The following is a 23,381-nucleotide window of genomic DNA, read 5'->3' on the forward strand; positions in this document are numbered from 1 at the left end:
AGACTAATCCCCTGTGAGTCCCCTCTTGCAGAGATAAGTACCAAGTACCATGTATGGAAAACGCATAAAACAGATTGTGTAATTCCGTTTTAATAAAATATTGCAAAAGTCACAACAAATTATGCATTCACGTGTAAAAACCTCAACACTGACATATGAACAGATATGGTATAAAAAAACAATTCCCAGGTGAACTTGCAACATATGTACCACAGGGCACAACAAGGTACAGGATAAAATTATTTATAGTTCTTTCCAGCACTAAAAAGTATGTTCACCTGGGAATCAATTTCAACATTTACCTGGGGATTGGTTTTATAACATTTGTTCATAGTGTTGAGTTTTTTTACAAGTGAGTGAATAACTTGTGACTTTTGCAGTATTTTTTTATTAACGGCATTACACAATCTCTGTTCGTTTTATGTGTTTTCCCTACGTGGTACTTCTCTCTGCATGAGGGGACTCACTGGAAATCGTCTGGATCGAACCTAGAAACGGGATATACCATACTCCCAGGAGTCAGGAAGACATGGCTAGTACTGTACTCACTTTTCCGTCACACCGGAGGTTTCTCGCTCAGATGCAGCAACATACCTCATTAGATTGAGGTACTTTCTATCAAAGGGACATTAAACCCAACTTTTTTTTTTTTATTTCCTGAGCATGCAATTTTAATCAACTTTCTAATTTGCTTCAGTCTCTGGATATTCTTTGCTGAAAAGCATATCTAGATCTGATTGGTGACTGCACATTGATTGGCTCACCCATGTGCATTGCTGCTTCTTAAACAAAGGATATCTAAAGAATGAAGCAAATTAGATAATAGAAGTAAATTGGAATGTTGTTTAAAATTGTATTCTCGATCTGAATAATGAAAGAGAAAATTGGGATTTAATGTCCCTTTAAGTGGAATACCTTCTTTTTTATATTGTGGATTTCTCTTCTTATTGTAAAGGGACTTTAAGCTAATCAGTGTGCCAGTCCCATGACTTGCAAGGGAGCATTCATCTGACATGTGCAGTCAGAAATCTTATGAGATCATTGTAAAGCTAAGTTTGACATTAGCACTGATGAAGCTGATTAGCACCTTTTCTGGTGTGCATAATCAATTTTGAGGTAAAATATCTTCCTATTTTTACATAGAGATGTTGATGTGAAATTTGTCAGCTTTTTACAGTAATGCTGTATTACTTTCAATGGTTTTATCATATAGGTATTGTGTCCCTTTTATAAGTGAGTCTGCATTGAACTTGTGTTTTTAAAACCCCCCCCCAAAAAAAAACAGGAATTGTAACGCCACAATTGTTTAGAGTTTTTACAGGAAATAATATAAATAAAAGTGTGTATGTAATGTGTTTTAAAATGTTACTGAGATGTGACTTGTGTCCCTTTTTTTTAACTCTATAACCCAGTCTTGTACTCCTGCTATATGTAAGTAGACATCTCTCTAGGAAGCAGTGCCCTGTTCTAGCCTGCCTTCCCTGTCTTGTCCTTATTGTACCTCCTTGGGAATGTGATGTTTAGTTGCTGGCTCTATGCAGTGTTAGTGTCAGATGATGCGACCTCCTCTGCACTTCTTCCCCCCTCCTTTTTTTTTTTTTTTTTTTTTTTTTTGTCCTTGTACAGTATAACCACAGCTGTGCCAGTCATTCTTTCGTTGTTGCAGCTGAAAGCTTAAATGAAAACCGTTCAGACAGTAAAGTAGTTAAAGAGTTATGGTAGAGTGCAATCTAATTAATTCCAAATATTTTGTGCGTGTGTATTACAAAAACGGGCAGCACTTAGAATGTCAGTGTCATTTATAGTACAGTCATACAAGTGAATACACCCGTAATAAAATTCAACACTGCATTTGCATACCCTTGAAAATATTCACTATTCAGGCAAAATCATCAATTTCTCTTGTAAGATGTATCGAGTCCACAGATTCATCCATACTTGTGGGATATTCTCCTTCCCTACTGGAAGTGGCAAAGAGCACCCACAGCAGAGCTGTCTATATAGCTCCACCCCCAGTCATTCTCTTTGCCTACTCTAAGTACTAGGAAGGGTAAAGTAAGTGTGGTGACAAAAATGTTAGTTTTTATTTTCTCAAGCAAAAGTTTATTTTAAATGGTACCGGTGTGTACTATTTACTCTCTGGCAGAAAAGGGATGAAGATTTCTGCAAGGAGGATGATGATCTTAGCACTTTGTAACTAAGATCCACTGCTGTTCTCACATGGCCTGAAGAGTACAGGAAAACTTCAGTTGGGGGAACAGTTTGCAGGCTAAACTGCATTGAGGTATGTTGTCTATTTTTTTTCTAGAGACGGGGATATTGCCAGTCTTTTCTAGAATAATCACAATGAGGGAAGGTTAAGCTGTATTCAGACACTTAGTAGGAATCCTAGCTTGCATAAAGGGCTCATTAGTTAATGGGGACACTGATAGGAAAAAACGTTTTTGTTTTTTATTAAAAAAAGGCAATTATGTTTTTTGAGGGACTTTAAGGGGTCATTGTGGCTTGGTTAAGAGTTATTAACCCACATGGCTAGTTTAGGAAACACTCTGTTGTGTTTCTTTTAGGCCCCATAACATCGAGTGAGGTGGGAGGGGCCTATTTTCTCGCCTCAATGTGCGCAGTTTCTTTTCCTCAGCAACATCCAGCTACTTCTCCAGAGGTTCCTACTGTGTTTGAGTGCTGTAAAGAAGTTTTCCCCCACAAATCCTTTATAAAGGGCAGGTAGGCGCCACAGCAGAGCTGTGGCAAGGTGCTGAACGTTTTTGATGTTTTGTCAATCTGGTTTTTACATTAAGGGGTTAATTGTTTATTTGCATAGCTGTGCAAAGTTAGTAAGGCTTTATGATGCTACTGTAAAAATTTTGTTGAGTTTACTGTTTTTTTTTTTTACACGATTTTGCAGAGTTTGTGCAGCTTTTTTTCTCTTAACCCCTTAATGACCAACGACGTACGCCACACGTCCTCAAAAAAAAAATACAGTTAATGACCGAGGACGTGTGGTGTACGTCCTTGGTCTGGAAAGCAGCTGGAAGCGATCCTGCTCGCTTCCAGCTGCTTTCCGGTTATTGCAGTGATGCCTCGATATCGAGGCATCCTGCAATAACCCCCCTTGGCCATCTGATGCAGAGAGAGCCACTCTGTGGTCCTCTCTGCACCAGACATCGGTGGCCGGTATTGTTGGTTGGTGGGAGCAAGTCTGGGAGGCGGGTGGGCGGCCATCGATGTGCCAAATGAAGTGGAGGGGGGCGGGATCGGGGACGGGAGCGCGCGTGCACGGGGGGTGGCGGGCGGGCGCGTGCACTAGGCGGGAGCGGGAGGGAACCGCTACGCTTCAGAAAATAAAGGGTGTTAAAAAAAAAAAACCATTAAAATAAATAAACAAATAATCTAAGAGATCTGGAGGGGGAGGGGGGAAGCTACAGAAAATGGCAATTAAATAAAAAAAAAAAGCGCTTTTTTTTTTTTTTTTACTAAACTGGGTACTGGCAGACAGCTGCCAGTACCCAAGATGGCGCCCATTAAGGCAGAGGGGAAGGGTTAGAGATCTGTTTGGTTGGGGGCTAAGGGAGGATCCTACACAGAAGCATATGTAAATATGCTAAGAAACCCCCCCCCCAAAAAAACAAATATAGCTTTTATTTTAGTACTGGCAGAGTTTCTGCCAGTACTTAAGATGGCGGGGACAATTGTGGGGAAGGGAAGAGAGCTGTTTGGGAGGGATCATGGGGTCTGATGTTTCAGGTGGGAGGCTGAGCTCTACACTAAAGCTAAAATTAACCCTGCAAGCTCCCTACAAGCTACAGAATTAACCCCTTCACTGCTGGGCATAATACACGTGTGGTGCGCAGTGGCTTTTAGCGGCCTTCTAATTACCAAAAAGCAATGCCAAAGCCATATGTCTGCTATTTCTGAACAAAGGGGATCCCAGAGAAGCATTTACAACCATTTGTGCCATAATTGCACAAGCTGTTTGTAAATGATTTCAGTGAGAAACCTAAAATTGTGAAAAATGTAAAGTTTTTTTTTTTAATTTGATCGCATTTGGCGGTGAAATGGTGGCATGAAATATACCAAAATTGGCCTAGATCAATACTTGGGGTTGTGTACTACACTACACTAAAGCTAAAATTACCTCTAAAAGCTCCCTACATGCTCCCTAATTAACCCCTTCACTGCTGGGCATAATACACGTGTAGTGCGCAGTGGCATTTAGCAGCCTTCTAATTGCTAAAAAGCAATGCCAAAGCCATATATGTCTGCTATTTCTGAACAAAGGGGATCTCAGAGAAGAATTTACAACCATTTAAGCCATAATTGCACAAGCTGTTTGTAAATAATTTCAGTGAGAAACCAAAAGTTTGTGAAAAAATTAGTGAAAAAGTGAACAATTTTCTTTGTATTTAATCGCATTTGGCGGCGAAATGATGGCATGAAATATACCAAAATGGGCCTAGATCAATACTTTGGGATGTCTACTAAAAAAAAATATATACATGTCAATGGATATTCAGAGATTCCTGAAAGATATGTGTTCTAATGTATACAAAGAGAGAAGCGCTCTACCAGGAACGAACAACAGCTCAGTGGCTTGTTCTATGGCGATTTACCACCCGGAAGCAGCCTCTTTTAGACCAGTGTGCTTTTCACAGAAGAAAACTTTCCTGAAGTATATCAGTCTGATCCCGCCAAGTAAGGTCAGTCCAGCCCCGAAATACCAGGCAATTCTCCTCTGAACAAGGAACATGACAACCCCAGACGATCGTTTCGGCCTCCTATGGGCCTCGTCAGTGAGGTGCAGCCACATTCCTCTAAGCACACTGGGCAAGGAGTCCACGTCTGGTTTCCCCCATCACCCATAGGGAGACTTCCCCAGGGTCATAATAATTTGCATACAAAGAGAGAAGCGCTCTACCAGGAACGAACAACAGCTCAGTGGCTTGTTCTATGGCGATTTACCACCCGGAAGCAGCCTCTTTTAGACCAGTGTGCTTTTCACAGAAGAAAACTTTCCTGAAGTGTTCTAATGTAACTAGCGCTAATTTTGAAAAATAATGGTTTGGAAATAGCAAAGTGCTACTTGTACTTATTGCCCTATAACTTACAAAAAAAGCAAAAAAGATGTAAACATTGGGTTTTTCTAAACTCAGGGCAAAATTTAGCATGGATGTTTTTTGGTGGTTGTAGATGTGTAACAAATTTTGGGGGTCAAAGTTCGAAAAAGTGTGTTTTTTTTTTTTTTTTCCATTTTTTTCCTCATATTTTATAAATTTTTTTTATAGTAAATTATAAGATATGAAAATGATATCTTTAGAAAGTCCATTTAATGGCGAGAAAAACGGTATATAATATATGTGGGTAAAGTAAATGAGTAAGAGGAAAATTGCAGCTAAACACAAACACCGCAGAAATGTAAAAATAGCTTTGGTCCCAAACGGACAGAAAATGGAAAAGTGCTGTGGTCATTAAGGGGTTAAAGGCAAAGTACCGTATTTGTCCGAGTGTTATTTGCTTTAATTAAAGTGTTTTCCAAGCTTGCTTGTTACATTACTAGCCTGTTTAACATGTCTGATACCAAGGAAAATCCTTGTTCAATGTGTTTAGAAGCCATTGTGGAACCCCCTCTTAGAATGTGTCCCACTTGCACTGATATGTCTATAAATTGTAAAGCGCATATTTTAGCACTTAAAAATATTGCAATAGATGATTCTCAGACAGAAGGAAATGAGGGTTTAACATCTAGCTCTCCCCAAGTGTCACAACAAGTAACGCCCGCACAAGTAACGCCTGCACAAGTAACGCCTAGTACCTCTAGTGCGTCGAATTCATTTACTTTACAAGACATGGCCACAGTTATGAATACAACCCTCACAGAGGTTTTATCCAAACTGCCTGGTTTACAAGGAAAGCGTGACCGCTCTGGGTTAAGAACAAATGCTGAGCCGTCTGACGCTTTAGTAGCCGCATCCGATATACCCTCACAATGTTCTAAAGTAGGGGTAAGGGATTTGTTATCTGAGGGAGAAATTTCTGATTCAGGAAAGACGCTCCCTCAGACAGATTCTGATATGACGGCATTTAAGCTTGAAAACCTCCGCTTATTGCTCAGGGAGGTATTAGCGACTCTAGATGATTGTGACACTATAGTGGTCCCAGAGAAATTGTGTAAAATGGACAAATTCTTAGAGGTTCCTGTTTACACTGATGTTTTTCCAGTCCCTAAGAGGATTGTGAATATTGTTACTAAGGAGTGGGATAGACCAGGTATTCCGTTCGCTCTCCCTCCTGTTTTTAAGAAAATGTTTCACATATCTGACACCATGCGGGACTCGTGGCAGACGGTCCCTAAGGTGGAGGGAGCTATTTATACTCTGGCTAAGTGTACAACTATACCTATCGAAGATAGTTGTGCTTTCAAAGATCCTATGGATAAAAAATTAGAGGGTCTCCTGAAGAAAATTTTTGTTCAAGGTTTTCTTCTCCAACCTATTGCGTGCATTGTTCCTGTAACTACTGCAGCTGCTTTCTGGTTCGAGGCTCTAGAAGAGGCTCTTCAGATTGAGACTCCATTAGAGGATATTATGGACAGAATTAAGGCCCTTAAGTTGGCTAATTCTTTCATTACAGATGCCGCTTTCCAACTGGCTAAATTAGCGGCAAAGAATTCAGGTTTTGCCATTTTAGCACGCAGGGCGTTATGGCTTAAGTCCTGGTCTGCTGATGTCATAAAAATCTAAACTTTTTAACATCCCTTTCAAAGGAAAGACCGTATTCTGAACTGAAAGAGATTATTTCAGACATGACTGGAGGGAAAGGCCATGCCCTCCCTCAGGATAGAACAAATAAAATGAGGACAAAACAAAATTTTCGTTCCTTTCGGAACTTCAAGGGTCTTCCTGCTTCAGCTTCCCCTGCTGCAATGCAAGAGGGGAATTTTGCCCAATCCAAGTCAGTCTGGAGACCTAACCAGGCTTGGAACAAGGGTAAACAGGCCAAGAAGCCTGCAGCTGCCTCTAAGACAGCATGAAGGGGTAGCCCACGATCCGGGACCGGATCTAGTAGGGGGCAGACTCTCTCTCTTCTCTCAGGCTTGGGCAAGAGATGTTCACGATTCCTGGGCCTTAGAAATTGTGTCCCAGGGATATCTTTGTGTCCCAGGGAGAGGTGCGTTCTTACGCTGTGTAGAAGACCTACATACCATGGGAGTAATCCACCCTGTTCCGAAAGCGGAACAAGGGCTAGGGTTTTACTCAAACCAGTTTGTGGTTCCCAAAAAAGAGGGAACTTTTCAGACCAATCTTGGATCTCAAAATTCTAAACAAATTCCTCAGAGTACCATCATTCAAGATGGAGACTATTCTACCATTGATCCAGGGGGGTCAATATATGACTACCGTGGACTTAAAGGATGCATATCTACACATCCCTATTCAGAGATCACTATCAATTCCTCAGATTTGCCTTTCTGGACAGGCATTACCAGTTCGTGGCCCTTCCCTTCGGGTTGGCCACGGCTCCCAGAATTTTCACAAAAGTGCTAGGGTCCCTTTTGGCGGTGCTAAGGCCGCGGGGCATAGCAGTGGCCCCTTATCTAGACGACATCTTAATTCAGGCGTCGACTTTCTAACTGGCCAAGTCTCACATGGACATCGTGTTGGCTTTTCTGAGATCTCACGGGTGGAAGGTGAACATAAAAAAAAGAGTTCTCTCTTCCCTCTCACAAGAGTTTCCTTCCTAGGGACTCTGATAGACTCTGTAGAAATGAAAATATTTCTGACGGAGGTCAGAAAATCAAAACTCTTAACCACTTGCCGAGATCTTCATTCCATTCCTCGGCCATCAGTGGCTCAGTGCATGGAGGTAATCTGACTCATGGTAGCGGCAATGGACATAGTTCCTTTTGCCCGCCTACACCTCAGACCACTGCAACTATGCATGCTCAAACAGTGGAATGGGGATTATGCAGATTTATCTCAACTGCATCTGGACCAGGAGACCAGAGATTCTCTTCTCTGGTGGTTGTCTCAGGACCACCTGTCTCTGGGAATGTTTCCACATGCCAGAGTGGCTAGTAACGACAGATGCCAGCCTGTTAGGCTGGGGTGCAGTCTGGAACTCCCTGAAAGCACAGGGCTTATGGTCTCAGGAGGAAACTCTCCTCCCGATAAACATTCTAGAACTGAGAGCGATATTCAATGCGCTTCAGGCGTGGCCTCCGCTTGCTGCGGCCAAATTCATCAGATTTCAGTCGGACAACATCACGACTGTAGCTTATATCAATCATCAAGGAGGAACACGGAGTTCTCTAGCGATGATGGAGGTAACCAAAATAATCCGATGGGCGGAGGATCACTCTTGCCATCTCTCGGCAATCCATATCCCAGGAGTAGAGAACTGTGAGGCGGATTTCCTAAGTCGAGGTGAGGGTAGGTGGCGCAAACCAATGCTGATTCCCTGTAAAGACGTGTTACTATCCCAATGTTGGTTGTAAATATCTTTATATTCTTCGTTATGTGAGTATCGCTGTGAATTCGATTTAGCCCAAATTGCTAAGTTTTAATTACTACAATTGCTGTTAATTTCGAGTATTCTATTTGTGTGACTCTGTTTTAATAATATACTCCTTATATAAATAAAAGCCAATATGCTGGTTATGTATAAAACAATTTTATTTAATCATAAAATATATATATATATATATATATGTATACACTTTTCATACTATTGACACCGGTGTCTAATGATACTTTTGGATTTAAAAGAAAATATAAAATATAAAGTTAAAAGTAAATAGAATGATGATAAAAAGATATTAAAACGTTAGGTATATGCGTTAAGAGTTGCTTGTTTCCACAGTAAAGGCCAATTTACATTGGTAAGTTACAATATTATTGACATTCAATCTGTATATATTTTAGCAATGTGCTTCCAAATAGTTCGGGTTTTCTAAACGCTTTAACCTTACAGTTTTGGCCGGGTATACGTGATGGTTCACTGTATTATATTAGTGCTGTTAGTGCTGTATTTATTGTGCTCTAAAGTACCTTAAAGTGTATCCGTCTGATGACACTTTTTACGTTGGAGAATACTGCGGTTAAATATATGCCGCTGTTTGATTCCCTTTAGTGTATCCGTCTGATGACACTTTTTACGTTGGAGAATACTGCGGTTACACTAAAGGGAATCAAACAGCGGCATATATTTAACCGCAGTATTCTCCAACGTAAAAAGTGTCATCAGACGGATACACTTTAAGGTACTTTAGAGCACAATAAATGCAGCACTAACAGCACTAATATAATACAGTGAACCATCACGTATACCCGGCCAAAACTGTAAGGTTAAAGCGTTTAGAAAACCCGAACTATTTGGAAGCACATTGCTAAAATATATACAGATTGAATGTCAATAATATTGTAACTTACCAATGTAAATTGGCCTTTACTGTGGAAACAAGCAACTCTTAACGCATATACCTAACGTTTTAATATCTTTTTATCATCATTCTATTTACTTTTAACCATTTACTTTTAACTTTATATTTTATATTTTCTTTTAAATCCAAAAGTATCATTAGACACCGGTGTCAATAGTATGAAAAGTGTATACATATATGTATATTTTATGATTAAATAAAATTGTTTTATACATAACCAGCATATTGGCTTTTATTTATATAAGGAGTATATTATTAAAACAGAGTCACACAAATAGAATACTCGAAATTAACAGCAATTGTAGTAATTAAAACTTAGCAATTTGGGCTAAATCGAATTCACAGCGATACTCACATAACGAAGAATATAAAGATATTTACAACCAACATTGGGATAGTAACACGTCTTTACAGGGAATCAGCATTGGTTTGCGCCACCTACCCTCACCTCAGCTCATTTCTATAAAACATTGGGATAAAGTTTTATAAGGTGTGCATTGATCCCCTCCTTACTTACAGTCTAATCACTATCCCAAACGGATTTCCTAAGTTGTCAGACTTTTCATCCGGGGGAGTGGGAGCTCCATCTGGAGGTATTTGCCCAGCTGACTCGGCTATGGGGCACACCAGAATTGGATCTGATGGCATCCCGTCAGAATGCCAAACTTCCTTGTTACGGATCCAGGTCCCGGGATCCCCAGGCGGTACTGATAGATGCTCTAGCAGTGCCCTGGTCCTTCAATCTGGCCTATGTGTTTCCACCGTTTTCTCTCCTCCCACGTCTGGTTGCCAGAATCAAGTAGGAGAGAGCTTCAGTGATTCTGATAGCACCTGCATGGCCACGCAGGACTTGGTATGCAGACCTAGTGGACATGTCATTGGTTTCACCGTGGACTCTGCCAATGAGGCAGGACCTTCTAATCCAAGGTCCGTTCACGCATCCAAATCTAATTTCTCTGCGTCTGACTGCTTGGAGATTGAACGCCTGATTCTATCATAGCGTGGTTTCTCTGAGTCGGTCATTGATACCCTGATTCAAGCTAGAAAGCCGGTCACCAGGAAGATTTATCATAAGATTTGGCGCAAATATTTTTATTGGTGTGAATCCAAGGGTTACTCATGGAGTAAGATTAGGATTCCTAGAATATTGTCCTTTCTCCAAGAAGGATTGGAGAAGGGATTATCAGCTAGTTCCTTAAAAGGACAAATATCTGCTTTGTCTATTCTTTTACACAAATGTCTGGCAGATGTCCCAGACGTTCAAGCGTTTAGTCAGGCCTTGGTTAGGATCAAGCCTGTATTTAAAACTGTTGCTCCGCCATGGAGCCTAAACTTAGTTCTTAAAGTTCTTCAAGGGGTTCCGTTTGAACCTATGCATTCCATAGATATTAAGCTTCTATCTTGGAAAGTTTTGTTTTTAGTAGCTATCTCTTCAGCTCGAAGAGTTTCTGAGTTATCTGCTTTACTGTGTGATTCACCTTACCTTGTTTTCCATGCAGATAAGGTGGTTTTGCGTACCAAATCTGGGTTTCTTCCTAAGGTTGTTTCTAATAGGAATATCAATCAGGAGATTGTTGTTCCTTCACTGTGTCCTAATCCTTCATCTAAGAAGGAACGTCTGCTGCACAATCTTGATGTGGTTCGTGCTTTAAAGTTTTACTTACAAGCAACTAAAGATTTCCGTCAAACATCTTCATTGTTTGTAGTTTATTCTGGTTAACGGAAAGGTCAAAAGGCTACGGCTACCTCTTTCCTTTTGGCTGAAAAGCATCATCCGTTTGGCTTATGAGACTGCTGACCAGCAGCCTCCTGAAAGAATTACTGCTCTTTCTACTAGAGCAGTGGCTTCCACATGGGCTTTTAAAAATGAGGCTTCTGTTGAACAGATTTGTAAGGCGGAGACTTGGTCTTCGCTTCATATTTTTTCAAAATTTTACAAATTCGATACTTTGGCTTCTTCGGAGGCCAAAGACAGGTTCTACAAGCAGTGGTGCCTTCCGTTTAAGGTACCTGTCTTGTCCCTCCCTTCATCGTGTCCTAAAGCTTTGGTATTGGTATCCCACAAGTATGGATGAATCCGTGGACTCGATACATCTTACAAGAGAAAACATAATTTATGCTTACCTGATAAATTTCTCTTGTGATGTATCGAGTCCACGGCCCGCCCTGTTTAAGACGGGCAGTATATTTTTATTTAAAAAAACTTCAGTCACCACTGCACCCTATAGGTTCTCCTTTTTCTTCCTAGCTTTCGGTCGAATGACTGGGGGGTGGAGCTAAGGGAGGAGCTATATAGACAGCTCTGCTGTGGGTGCACTCTTTGCCACTTCCTGTAGGGAAGGAGAATATCCCACAAGTATGGATGAATCAGTGGACTCGATACATCACAAGAGAAATAAATATATCAGGTAAGCATAAATTGTGTGTTTTTTTTTTTTTTTTTTCCTTTTTTTTTTTTATGGCAAAATAAAGGTTGGAGTACACTCCAACAGGTAAAAGGGATCCTTGGGAACACAAAGGGACATAAAACCCCAATATACTCTCTTATGATTCAGATAGAAGTAAAATTTGAAAGTTGTTTAAAATTGTATTTTTTATTATAAAATGTTCTTTGTTTTGTTATGCTTTTTATATTATAAGCAGGAAGGTAAGTTCAGGGGTGTGCACGTTAAGTATCTGCAACACTATGGGCAAGATTTATCTAGATGGCAGCACTATTTCCTGTCTTCTAGTACTCTAAACCTGTACTCTACCTATTTGTTCTCTTGGTATGCTTTGTTGAAGAGATATCTAAAGTAAATATGAAACTTACATGTATGTAGCATGATCTGTATTATAGTTAAATGTATGCTCTTGTGCACCGTGCTGTTTCTTGAAGGGACAGTATACACCAATTTTCATATAACTGCATGTAATGCACTACTATAAAGAATATGCACATATACTGATATATAAAACTGTTTAATAACTTACTTAGAAGCTCCCAGTTTAGCTGTTAAACAAAATAGCTGGAACACCCAGTAAAAGTGGTTGTATAGCAAACGCTCCGTCCCCTCCCCTACCTCTGGATATGAAAAGACCATTTACACAAACAGGAGCAAGCTGAAGTAGGTATAAGTATACTTATAAAACTTTGGGCTTGGTTAGGATTCTGAAAATCATAATAATAATAATAGCTGTATAGACTATATAAATGGATCATATGCAAAGAAAAATTCTAGTGTATAATTCCCTTTCTCCAACATTGGTGTGTCCGGTCCACGGCGTCATCCATAACTTGTGGGAATATTCTCTTCCCCAACAGGAAATGGCAAAGAGCACAGCAAAAGCTGTCCATATAGCCCCTCCCAGGCTCTGCCCCCCCAGTCATTCTCTTTGCCGCTCTGAACAAGTAGCATCTCCACGGAGATGGTGAAGAGTATGTGGTGTTTAGTTGTAGTTTTTTATTCTTCTATCAAGAGTTTATTTTAAAATAGTGCTGGTATGTACTATTTACTCTGAAACAGAAAGAGATGAAGAGTTCTGTTTAAAAGAGGAGTATGATTTTAGCAGTTGGGGGGAACAGTTTGCAGACTTTTCTGCTCAAGGTATGACTAGCCATTTTTCTAACAAGACTGTGTAATGCTGGAAGGCTGTCATTTTTCCCCTCATGGGGATCGGTAAGCCATTTTCTTAGACTTAGAAAGAATAAAGGGCTTATTATGGGCTATTAACTGGTGGACACTCTTAAGGGCTAAATTGATTGTTTATTTAAGTTTTTTTATTTAAAGTTTGAAGTAATTTTCACACTTTTATTGTTTGGGGAACGTTTTTATCGCCAGGCACTAGTTTAGACACCTTCCCAGTCAGGAAGGGCCTTTCACTATAGTAGGCAGAGCCTCATTTTAGCACCATTATTGCACAGGTACTTTTGAGAACAGTTCATGCAGCTGCATGTGTGAGGGTCTGGTATCCACTGAAAACGTTCGTAGAAGGCTTAAAATGGTATCGTATACCCCCCTGGGATTGGTGAAGTCGCAACAAAGGCTGTGGCTGGGATTGTAGTGGGGTTAAAATTGCAAACGGCTCCGGTTTCCACATTTTAAGGGTTAACAGCTTAAAAATTGGGGTGCAATACTTTGAATGCATTAAGACACTGTGGTGAATTTGGTAAAGATTGGATAATTCCTTCATAGTTTTTCACATATTCAGTAATAAAGTGTGCCCTGTTTAACATTTAAAGAGACAGTAACAGTTTTGTTTAAAAACGGTTTTTGTGCTTTAATCAGTTTAAGCCTGTTTTAACATGTCTGTACCTTCAGATAGATCATGTTCTGTATGTATGGAAGCCAATGTGGTTCCCCCTTCAAATATATGTGATAATTGTGCCATAGCGTCCAAACAGAGTAAGGACAGTACTGTCACAAATAGTAAGGTTGCCCAGGATGATTCCTCAGATGAAGGAAGTAGAGAGAGTTCTACATCATCTCCTTCTGTGTCTATACCAGTTATGCCCGCGCAGGCGACCCCTAGTACTTCTAGCGCGCCAATGCTTGTTACTATGCAACAATTGACGGCAGTAATGGATAACTCCATAGCTAATATTTTATCCAAAATGCCAGCATTTCAGAGAGAGCGCGATTGCTCTGTTTTAAACACTGTAGAGCAGGAGGGCGCTGATAATTTTTCTGTCATACCCTCACACCAGTCTGAAGTGGCAGTGAGGGAGGGTTTGTCAGATGAAGAAATTTCTGATACAGGAAGAATTTCTCAGCAGGCAGAACCTGATGTTGTGACATTTAAATTAGAGCATCTCCGCGCATTACTTAAGGAGGTGCTATCTACTCTGGATGATTGTGACAATCTGGTCATCCCAGAAAAATTGTGCAAGATGGACAAGTTCCTAGAGGTCCGGTGCACCCTGATGCTTTTCCGATACCTAAATGGGTGGGGGACATAGTGAGTAAGGAGTGGGAGAAGCCAGGCATACCTTTTTGTCCCTCCTCCTATGGTCGACCCCAGGAAGGACTTATGGCAAACAGTCCCTAAGGTCGAGGGAGCGGTTTCTACACTAGCCAAGCGCACGACCATTCCCATTGAGGACAATTGTGCTTTCAAAGATCCTATGGATAAAAAATTGGAGGGTTTGCTTAAAAAGATTTTTGTTCAGCAAGGTTACCTCCTTCAACCTATTTCGTGCATTATTCCTGTCACTACAGCGGCGTGGTTCTGGTTCGAGGAACTGTAAAAGTCGCTCAGTAGAGAGACTCCGTATGAGGAAGTCATGGACAGAATTCACGCACTTAAGTTAGCTAATTCCTTTATTTGCAGTTAGCGAGGTTAGCGGTGAAAAATTCAGGGTTTGCAATTGTGGCGCGCAGAGCGCTCTGGCTAAAGTCTTGGTCGGCGGATGTATCTTCCAAGACAAAATTGCTTAATATCCCTTTCAAGGGTAAGACCCTTTTTGGGCTAGAATTGAAAGAGATTATTTCACTGAGACATCACTGGGGGAAAGGGCCATGCCCTCCCGCAAGATAGGCCTTTCAAGTCTAAGAATAAGTACAATTTTCGTTCCTTTCGCAATTTCAGGAACGGACCGGCTTCCAACTCTGCAGCCTCTAGACAAGAGGGTAACGCTTCCCAGACTAAACCAGCATGGAAACCAATGCAAGGTTGGAACAAGGGTAAACAGGCCAAGAAGCCTGCTGCTGCTACCAAAACAGCATGAAAGGGTAGCCCCCGATCCGGGACCGGATCTAGTAGGGGGCAGACTCTCTCTTTGCTCAGGCTTGGGCAAGAGATGTTCAGGATCCCTGGGCACTAGAAATAGTCTCTCAGGGTTATCTTCTAGAATTCAAGGACCTACCCCCAAGGGGAAGGTTCCACATGTCTCTCTTATCTTCAAACCAAATAAAGAGACAGGCATTCTTACATTGTGTAGAAGACCTGTTAAAGATGGGAGTGATACACCCAGTTCCAACTGTGGAACAAGGTCAGGGGTTTTACTCAAATCTGTTTGTAGTTCCCAAAAAAGAGGGAACTTACAGACCAATTCTGGATTTAAAAATTCTAAACAAATTTCTCAGAGTTCCATCGTTCAAAATGGAAACCATTCGAACAATTTTACCTACAATCCAGGAGGTTCTATTTATGACTACCGTGGATTTAAAGGATGCGTATCTACATATTCCTATCCACAAAGATCATCATCAGTTCCTAAGGTTCGCCTTTCTGGACAAACATTATCAGTTCGTGGCTCTCCCATTCGGACTAGCCACTGCTCCAAGAATTTTCACAAAGGTGCTCGGGTCCCTTCTAGCGGTTCTAAGACCAAGGGGTATTGCAGTGGCACCTTATCTGGACGACATTCTAATCCAAGCGTCGTCTCTTTCCAAAGCAAAGGCTCATACAGACATTGTTCTAGCCTTTCTCAGATCTCACGGGTGGAAGGTGAACGTAGAAAAGAGTTCCCTGTCTCCGTCGACAAGAGTTCCCTTTTTGGGAACAATAATAGATTCTTTAGAAATGAAGATCTTCCCGACAGAAGTCAGAAAGTCAAAGCTTCTAAACGCTTGTCAAGTTCTTCACTCTATTCTGCAGCCTTCCATAGCTCAGTGCATGGAAGTAGTAGGGTTGATGGTTGCAGCAATGGACATAGTTCCTTTTGCTCGAATTCATCTAAGACCATTACAACTGTGCATGCTCAAGCAGTGGAATGGGGACTATACAGACTTGTCTCCAAAGATTCAAGTAGACCAGATGACCAGAGACTCACTCCGTTGGTGGTTGTCCCAGGATCACCTGTCTCAGGGAATGAGTTTCCGCAGACCAGAGTGGGTCATTGTCACGACCGACGCCAGTCTATTAGGCTGGGGCGCGGTCTGGGATTCCCTGAAAGCTCAGGGTCTATGGTCTCGGGAAGAGTCTCTTCTCCCAATCAACATCCTGGAACTGAGAGCCATATTCAATGCTCTCCGGGCTTGGCCTCAACTAGCGAAGGCCGGATTCATAAGATTCCAGTCAGACAACATGACGACTGTAGCTTACATCAACCATCAGGGGGGAACAAGGAGTTCCTTGGCGATGAGAGAGAGGTATCCAAAATCATCAAATGGGCGGAGGATCACTCCTGCCACCTATCTGCAATCCACATCCCAGGAGTAGACAACTGGGAGGCGGATTTTCCATCCGGGGGAGTGGGAACTCCACCCGGAGGTGTTTGCCCAGTTGACTCAATTATGGGGCATTCCAGACATGGATCTGATGGCGTCTCGTCAGAACTTCAAGGTTCCTTGCTACGGGTCCAGATCCAGGGATCCCAAGGCGACTCTAGTGGATGCATTAGTGGCGCCTTGGTCGTTTAACCTAGCTTATGCGTTTCCACCGTTCCCTCTCCTTCCCAGGCTTGTAGCCAGGATCAAACAGGAGAAGGCCTCAGTGATTCTGATAGCTCCTGCGTGGCCGCGCAGGACTTGGTATGCAGACCTGGTGAATATGTCATCGGCTCCACCATGGAAGCTACCTTTGAGACAGGATCTTCTAGTACAAGGTCCATTCGAACATCCAAATCTAGTTTCTCTGCAGCTGACTGCTTGGAAATTGAACGTTTGATTTTATCCAAGCGTGGGTTTTCAGATTCAGTGATAGATACTCTGGTCCAAGCCAGAAAACCTGTGACTAGCAAGATTTACCATAAAATATGGAAAATATATATCTGTTGGTGTGAATCCAAGGGATTCTCCTGGAGTAAGATTAAAATTCCTAAGATCCTCTCCTTTCTCCAAGAAGGTTTGGATAAGGGATTGTCAGCGAGTTCTCTAAAACGACAGATTTCTGCTTTATCTTTCTTGTTACACAAACGACTGGCAGCTGTGCCAGATGTACAAGCTTTTGTACAGGCTTTGGTCAGAATCAAGCCTGTTTACAGACCCTTGACTCCTCCGTGGAGTCTAAATTTAGTTCTTTCAGTTCTTCAAGGGGTTCCGTTTGAACCCTTACATTCCATAGATATCTAGTTACTATCTTGGAAAGTTCTGTTTTTGGTTGCTATTTCTTCTGCTAGAAGAGTTTCTGAATTATCTGCTTTGCAGTGTAATCCACCCTATCTGGTGTTCCATTCAGATAAGGTTGTTTTGCGTACCAAGCCTGGTTTTCTTCCAAAAGTTGTTTCCAACAAGATTTACCAGGAAATAGTTGTTCCTTCTTTGTGTCCGAATCCAGTTTCAAAGAAGGAACGTTTGTTACACAATTTAGATGTAGTCCATGCTTTAAAGTCCTATTTAGAAGCAACAAAGGATTTCAGACAAGAGGAGAGGACAAAAAGCTACTGCTACCTCTCTTTCCTTCTGGCTGAAAAGCATCATCCGATTGGCTTATGAGACTGCCGGACGGCAGCCTCCTGAACGAATCACAGCTCACTCTACTAGGGCTGTGGCTTCCACATGGGCCTTCAAGAACGAGGCTTCTGTTGATCAGATATGTAAGGCAGCGACTTGGTCTTCTCTGCACACTTTTGCCAAATTCTACAAATTTGATACTTATGCTTCTTTGGAGGCTATTTTTGGGAGAAAGGTTTTGCAAGCCGTGGTGCCTTCTGTTTAGGTAACCTGATTTGCTCCCTCCCTTCATCCGTGTCCTAAAGCTTTGGTATTGGTTCCCACAAGTTATGGATGACGCCGTGGACCGGACACACCAATGTTGGAGAAAACAGAATTTATGCTTACCTGATAAATTACTTTCTCCAACGATGTGTCCGGTCCACGGCCCGCCCTGTTTTTTTAATCAGGTTTGAAAAATTTCTTTCTCTATACACTACAGTCACCACGGCACCCTATAGTTTCTCCTTTTTTTTTCTCCTAACCGTCGGTCGAATGACTGGGGGGGGCGGAGCCTGGGAGGGGCTATATGGACAGCTTTTGCTGTGCTCTTTGCCATTTCCTGTTGGGGAAGAGAATATTCCCACAAGTTATGGATGACGCCGTGGACCGGACACACCGTTGGAGAAAGTAATTTATCAGGTAAGCATAAATTCTGTTTTTAACAAATGGAATGTCAACGACCGCATTGATATCTAGCTTATCTCAACACAGAGGTATTGTCTTAGCAACCTGTTATACAGTGACTGGTTGCTTGGGTCTGCAGGTCTTTGTGTTCAGCAATGTATGTTCCAAAACTAACAGACTCCAATGCCATTAACAAAGTACCTGTATAACAAAATGTTTTCAAAATATAAAAACAAAAGTAATTCTGAATTTTGATAGGTGCATTCACTTATGGGATTGGCTTAAGAAAAATTAAAATTCTATTTGAATGTGTGTGAAGAGGGGGGCTTCTCGGCCCCCAAAACTTTACTTTTAATCACATAACTGCTGCCTTTTCTTGAGATGTTTGAATTCCCCCTTGTCAAGTTGGCTAATAATGTTTTTGTGAGAGTGCACAATTGCACATAGTTCTCGTCAGAAAATGTTGCCAGCTGGGTGGGGGCACTGTTATTCTTTGCAATATAAAATTATTCTTTTGTTTATAAATGTTTCTTGGGTTATCCAAAGAACAAATTAATTACGTAATTTAATGCAAATTGAGTTAAAGGGATACTAACCCCACATTTTTTTTTCACGATTCAGATAGAGCATGCATTTTTAAGCAACTTTCTAATTTACTCCTATTATCAAATTTTCTTTGTTCTCATGTTATCTTGATTTGAAAAAGCAGTAATAAAAGGTTAGGATCCGGCCCATTTTTAGTTCAGTACCTTGGTAGAGCTTGCTGATTGGTTTGCTACATTTAGCCACAAATCAGCAAGTGCTACCCAGGTGCTGAACAAAAAATGGTCCGGCTCTAAAGCTTACAGTACTGCTTTTTCAAATCAAGATAGCATGAGAACAAAGAAAAATGTATAATAGGAATAAATTAGAGCATGAGATTTTAAGCACCTTTCTATCTGAATCATGAAAGAAAAAAATTGGGTTTAGTATCCCTTTAATGGTAATTTTGTGCAACAGAAATGGAAACAAAAGTGTAATATTAGCTCATTTTAGCTTAGTATTGAATTATATTTTAACTGTGGTCAGTAAAATCGGTGGGATAGTACTGTACCCATTTAAAGGGATAGGAAAGTCAAAATTAAACTTACATGATTCAGATAGAGCATGTCATTTTAAGACTCTTTTAAATTCACTTCTATTTTCAAATGTGCTTCGTTCTCTTAGTATTCCTTGTTGAAAATGATTACACACATATCATCATACACTAGTGGGAGCTGCTGCTAATTGGTGCCTGCACCCATTAGTCTCTTGTGATTGGCTAACTAGATGTGTGCAGCTAGCTGCCAGTAGTGCAATGCTGTCCCTTTTAGAAATGGATAACAAGAGAATTAAGCAAATTTTGATAATAGAAGTAAATTGGAAAGTTGTTTAAAATTGTATGTTCTATCCGAATCATAAAATAAAATGTTGGGGTTTACGATCCCTTTTTAATAGGTCCTAAGAAGAACCCTGTTAAATATATATACTACAATGTGCAAAATGCCATTGCTCATGAGTTTTGCAAACTAAAGTATAAGCAGGTTATATCTGCATACAAAATGTATCTTCAGAGCTTATGCAGTGCTTGATTAGTTGCTGCACAATAAACTCACTTATCCAAGCGCTTTAAACACTTCTGGACACGTGGGATGGTAGATTCCTGCTACCCTGCATCAGTCTATGAATCCGCAGACAGGGCATACAGGCTGTAGCATAGCAGTGGACATAACTTGATAGAAACTTAGTGATGTTAAACTCTCCCCTTATTAAAAATCAGATCTGGAAACTTACCGTAGATACCAGAGTATAATGCGAAAGATCAAAATTTATTATGGAAATGGAGAAAAGTTCAACACCCGAATATAACACGAGGAACAATATAAAAAAAAATAAATACAAAGCTATAGTAATTGAGTACTGAGCAATAACAAACACTACCATACTGTGTATAAATAGCCTTCAGCAGTGTGTGGACACCTCAGCTATATGAGTCAAACTAAGCCTTAGTTAGAATAAAACAATGAAATATAATATTTGGGACCCCCTCAGCATCTTTAGTTATATGTGAAGTACAGCACTTGTGGTGAGCTGCCAAAACTCCGGACCATGCTGAATCTGCAAGAGTGCACCCCCAGCCTGACACACTGTGTGCTGACAAGCAGCAGAAGGTATGAGTAGTGACAGACCGGAAATGCGCCCCACAGAAAAAGCTCGCCAAATAAAATAATTTAAAGGGCTTTTCACAATAAAAACAAACAAAACAAACAGTGCTGCTGAAGCGGCCAATATGTACAGTAAACAAGCACGCCCCTAATACAACTGAAAGTCATTAATAGAAAAAAACTGTCAGTCGGACACACAGTGCTGCTCAAGCAGCTCATTTCATGTTACTTAGAGACAAAATATAAATAAAGATAGTCTGCGCCGCAAGAGAGCATAACTGGTGTGGGACATGTTTAGTGCACATCAGATTAAATGTCTTTAATATACCGCAACCCCTCCAATTTGTATCTTATATTTTTGGTCACAAAAATCTCACATTCTACTCTTATCTAAGGTAGTGATATTTTAGATGGGGTTTAATTCATCAGTTGTAATGAAGTTGCGCTATAACTTACTTTTTATATAGATATGAAATTCTAATACCCTGCACTCTGCCTCCCACTTCAAAAGTAAATTTTTCGCTTTGTTCTCTTGCTACTATTTATTGAAGAGTAAATCTAGGTAGGCTCTTAAGGGCTCAGGAGTGTGCACGGGTCTCTAGTACTCTATGGCAGCAGTGTTTTTATTTGTAGCTTTGTTATACAATGTTGAAAAACACTGCTGTCATAGAATACGAAAGACATGTGCATACTCCTGAGCTCTTATGAGCCTACATAGTTTTACACTCTAATAAATCTATACCAAGAGATCAAAGTAAATTTGATAACAGAATTAAATTGGAATAGCAATCCCCAGGGATTAAAATAGTGGTTTATTTTTTATTTTTTTTTTATTTTTTTAACTTTATGGTTCCTTTTTAAAAGGTTGTTAGTATGCTGGAGCTGTGGCCCTTTCACTTGCATTATATAAAAAAGTGTGTTTTTTTTTTTTTTTTTTTTTTTTTTTATAAACATAATTGCTGTAAATATATTTCCATTGCAGGTTTCTGTTCCTGGGATATAGACCCATTGCTCTGCAACCTGGATGAGCAGCTGAAACTGTTTGTGTCCAGGCATTCTTCCAATTTTTCATGTGATTTGACAGGTATGAGAACTTCCTTTTTTTTTTTTTTTTTTTTTTTTTTTCTTAATTTATCAAGATCAAGCAAGCCATGTAGTTCCAATGCATTAACCCTTTGAGTGCTAATGATGGCTGTGAGCCGTCGGTTTCCCACTCTGGTGCTAATGACGGCTCAGAGCCGTCACTAGCACTCTCCCACCTTGAGGGAGATCTGGGGGCTCCTACCCCGGCGATCATGCCTTTAAAGTGACAGGCATCGCCGGGGCTTCCCGTTTTGCGTGGTGACGTCATGTGCAATAACTTGATGACGGTGACTTTATTTATACTTAACAATGTTAAGTATAGGAGCAGAGGGCATGCTGCTTAGAAGCCTGTATCTAAGACCCACCGTTGGAAAGGTAATTGCCTAACCTTTCCAATAGTGTAAGTCTTGGGGGTCTGAAAAAAAATAAAAAAAAAAGTTAAACAAATTTTCTCCAACATAGGTGTGTCCGGTCCACGGCGTCATCCTTACTTGTGGGATATTCTCTTCCCCAACAGGAAATGGCAAAGAGCCCAGCAAAGCTGGTCACATGATCCCTCCTAGGCTCCGCCTACCCCAGTCATTCTCTTTGCCGTTGTACAGGCAACATCTCCACGGAGATGGCTTAGAGTTTTTTAGTGTTTAACTTTTAAGGCTTTAAGACACTGTGGTGAAATTTTGGTGAATTTTGAACAATTCCTTCATACTTTTTCGCAATTGCAGTAATAAAGTGTGTTCAGTTTAAAATTTAAAGTGACAGTAACGGTTTTATTTTAAAACGTTTTTTGTACTTTGTTATCAAGTTTATGCCTGTTTAACATGTCTGAACTACCAGATAGACTGTGTTCTGAATGTGGGGAAGCCAAGGTTCCTTCTCATTTAAATAAATGTGATTTATGTGACACTGAAAATGATGCCCAAGATGATTCCTCAAGTGAGGGGAGTAAGCATGGTACTGCATCATTCCCTCCTTCGTCTACACGAGTTTTGCCCACTCAGGAGGCCCCTAGTACATCTAGCGCGCCAATACTCCTTACTATGCAACAATTAACGGCTGTAATGGATAATTCTATCAAAAACATTTTAGCCAAAATGCCCACTTATCAGCGTAAGCGCGACTGCTCTGTTTTAGATACTGAAGAGCATGAGGACGCTGATGATAATGGTTCTGAAATGCCCCTACACCAGTCTGAGGGGGCCAGGGAGGTTTTGTCTGAGGGAGAAATTTCAGATTCAGGGAAAATTTCTCAACAAGCTGAACCCGATGTGATTACATTTAAATTTAAGTTGGAACATCTCCGCGCTCTGCTTAAGGAGGTATTATCCACTCTGGATGATTGTGAGAATTTGATCATCCCAGAGAAACTATGTAAAATGGACAAGTTCCTAGAGGTCCCAGGGCTCCCAGAAGCTTTTCCTATACCCAAGCGGGTGGCGGACATTGTAAATAAAGAATGGGAAAGGCCCGGTATACCTTTCGTCCCTCCCCCCATATTTAAAAAATTGTTTCCTATGGTCGACCCTAGAAAGGACTTATGGCAGACTGTCCCCAAGGTCGAGGGAGCGGTTTCTACTTTAAACAAACGCACCACTATACCCATAGAAGATAGTTGTGCTTTCAAAGATCCTATGGATAAAAAATTAGAAGGTTTGCTTAAAAAGATGTTTGTTCAGCAAGGTTACCTTCTACAACCAATTT

The 23,381-nt window shown here is 40.8% G+C and overlaps 1 protein-coding gene across 1 annotated transcript in view; it reads left to right on the forward strand.

Moving 5' to 3' along the window:
- Positions 1 to 23,381, forward strand: part of MAP1S (microtubule associated protein 1S) — a 214,921-nt gene that overhangs the window by 20,403 nt on the left and 171,137 nt on the right. Inside the window, exon 2 of the mRNA XM_053702868.1 lies at positions 21,583 to 21,684. Within this exon, the coding sequence (XP_053558843.1) occupies positions 21,583 to 21,684 (102 nt within the window). The remainder of the gene's footprint in view (positions 1 to 21,582; positions 21,685 to 23,381) is intronic.

This window comes from Bombina bombina, chromosome 2 (assembly GCF_027579735.1).
Source record: "Bombina bombina isolate aBomBom1 chromosome 2, aBomBom1.pri, whole genome shotgun sequence".
NCBI lineage: Eukaryota > Metazoa > Chordata > Amphibia > Anura > Bombinatoridae > Bombina > Bombina bombina.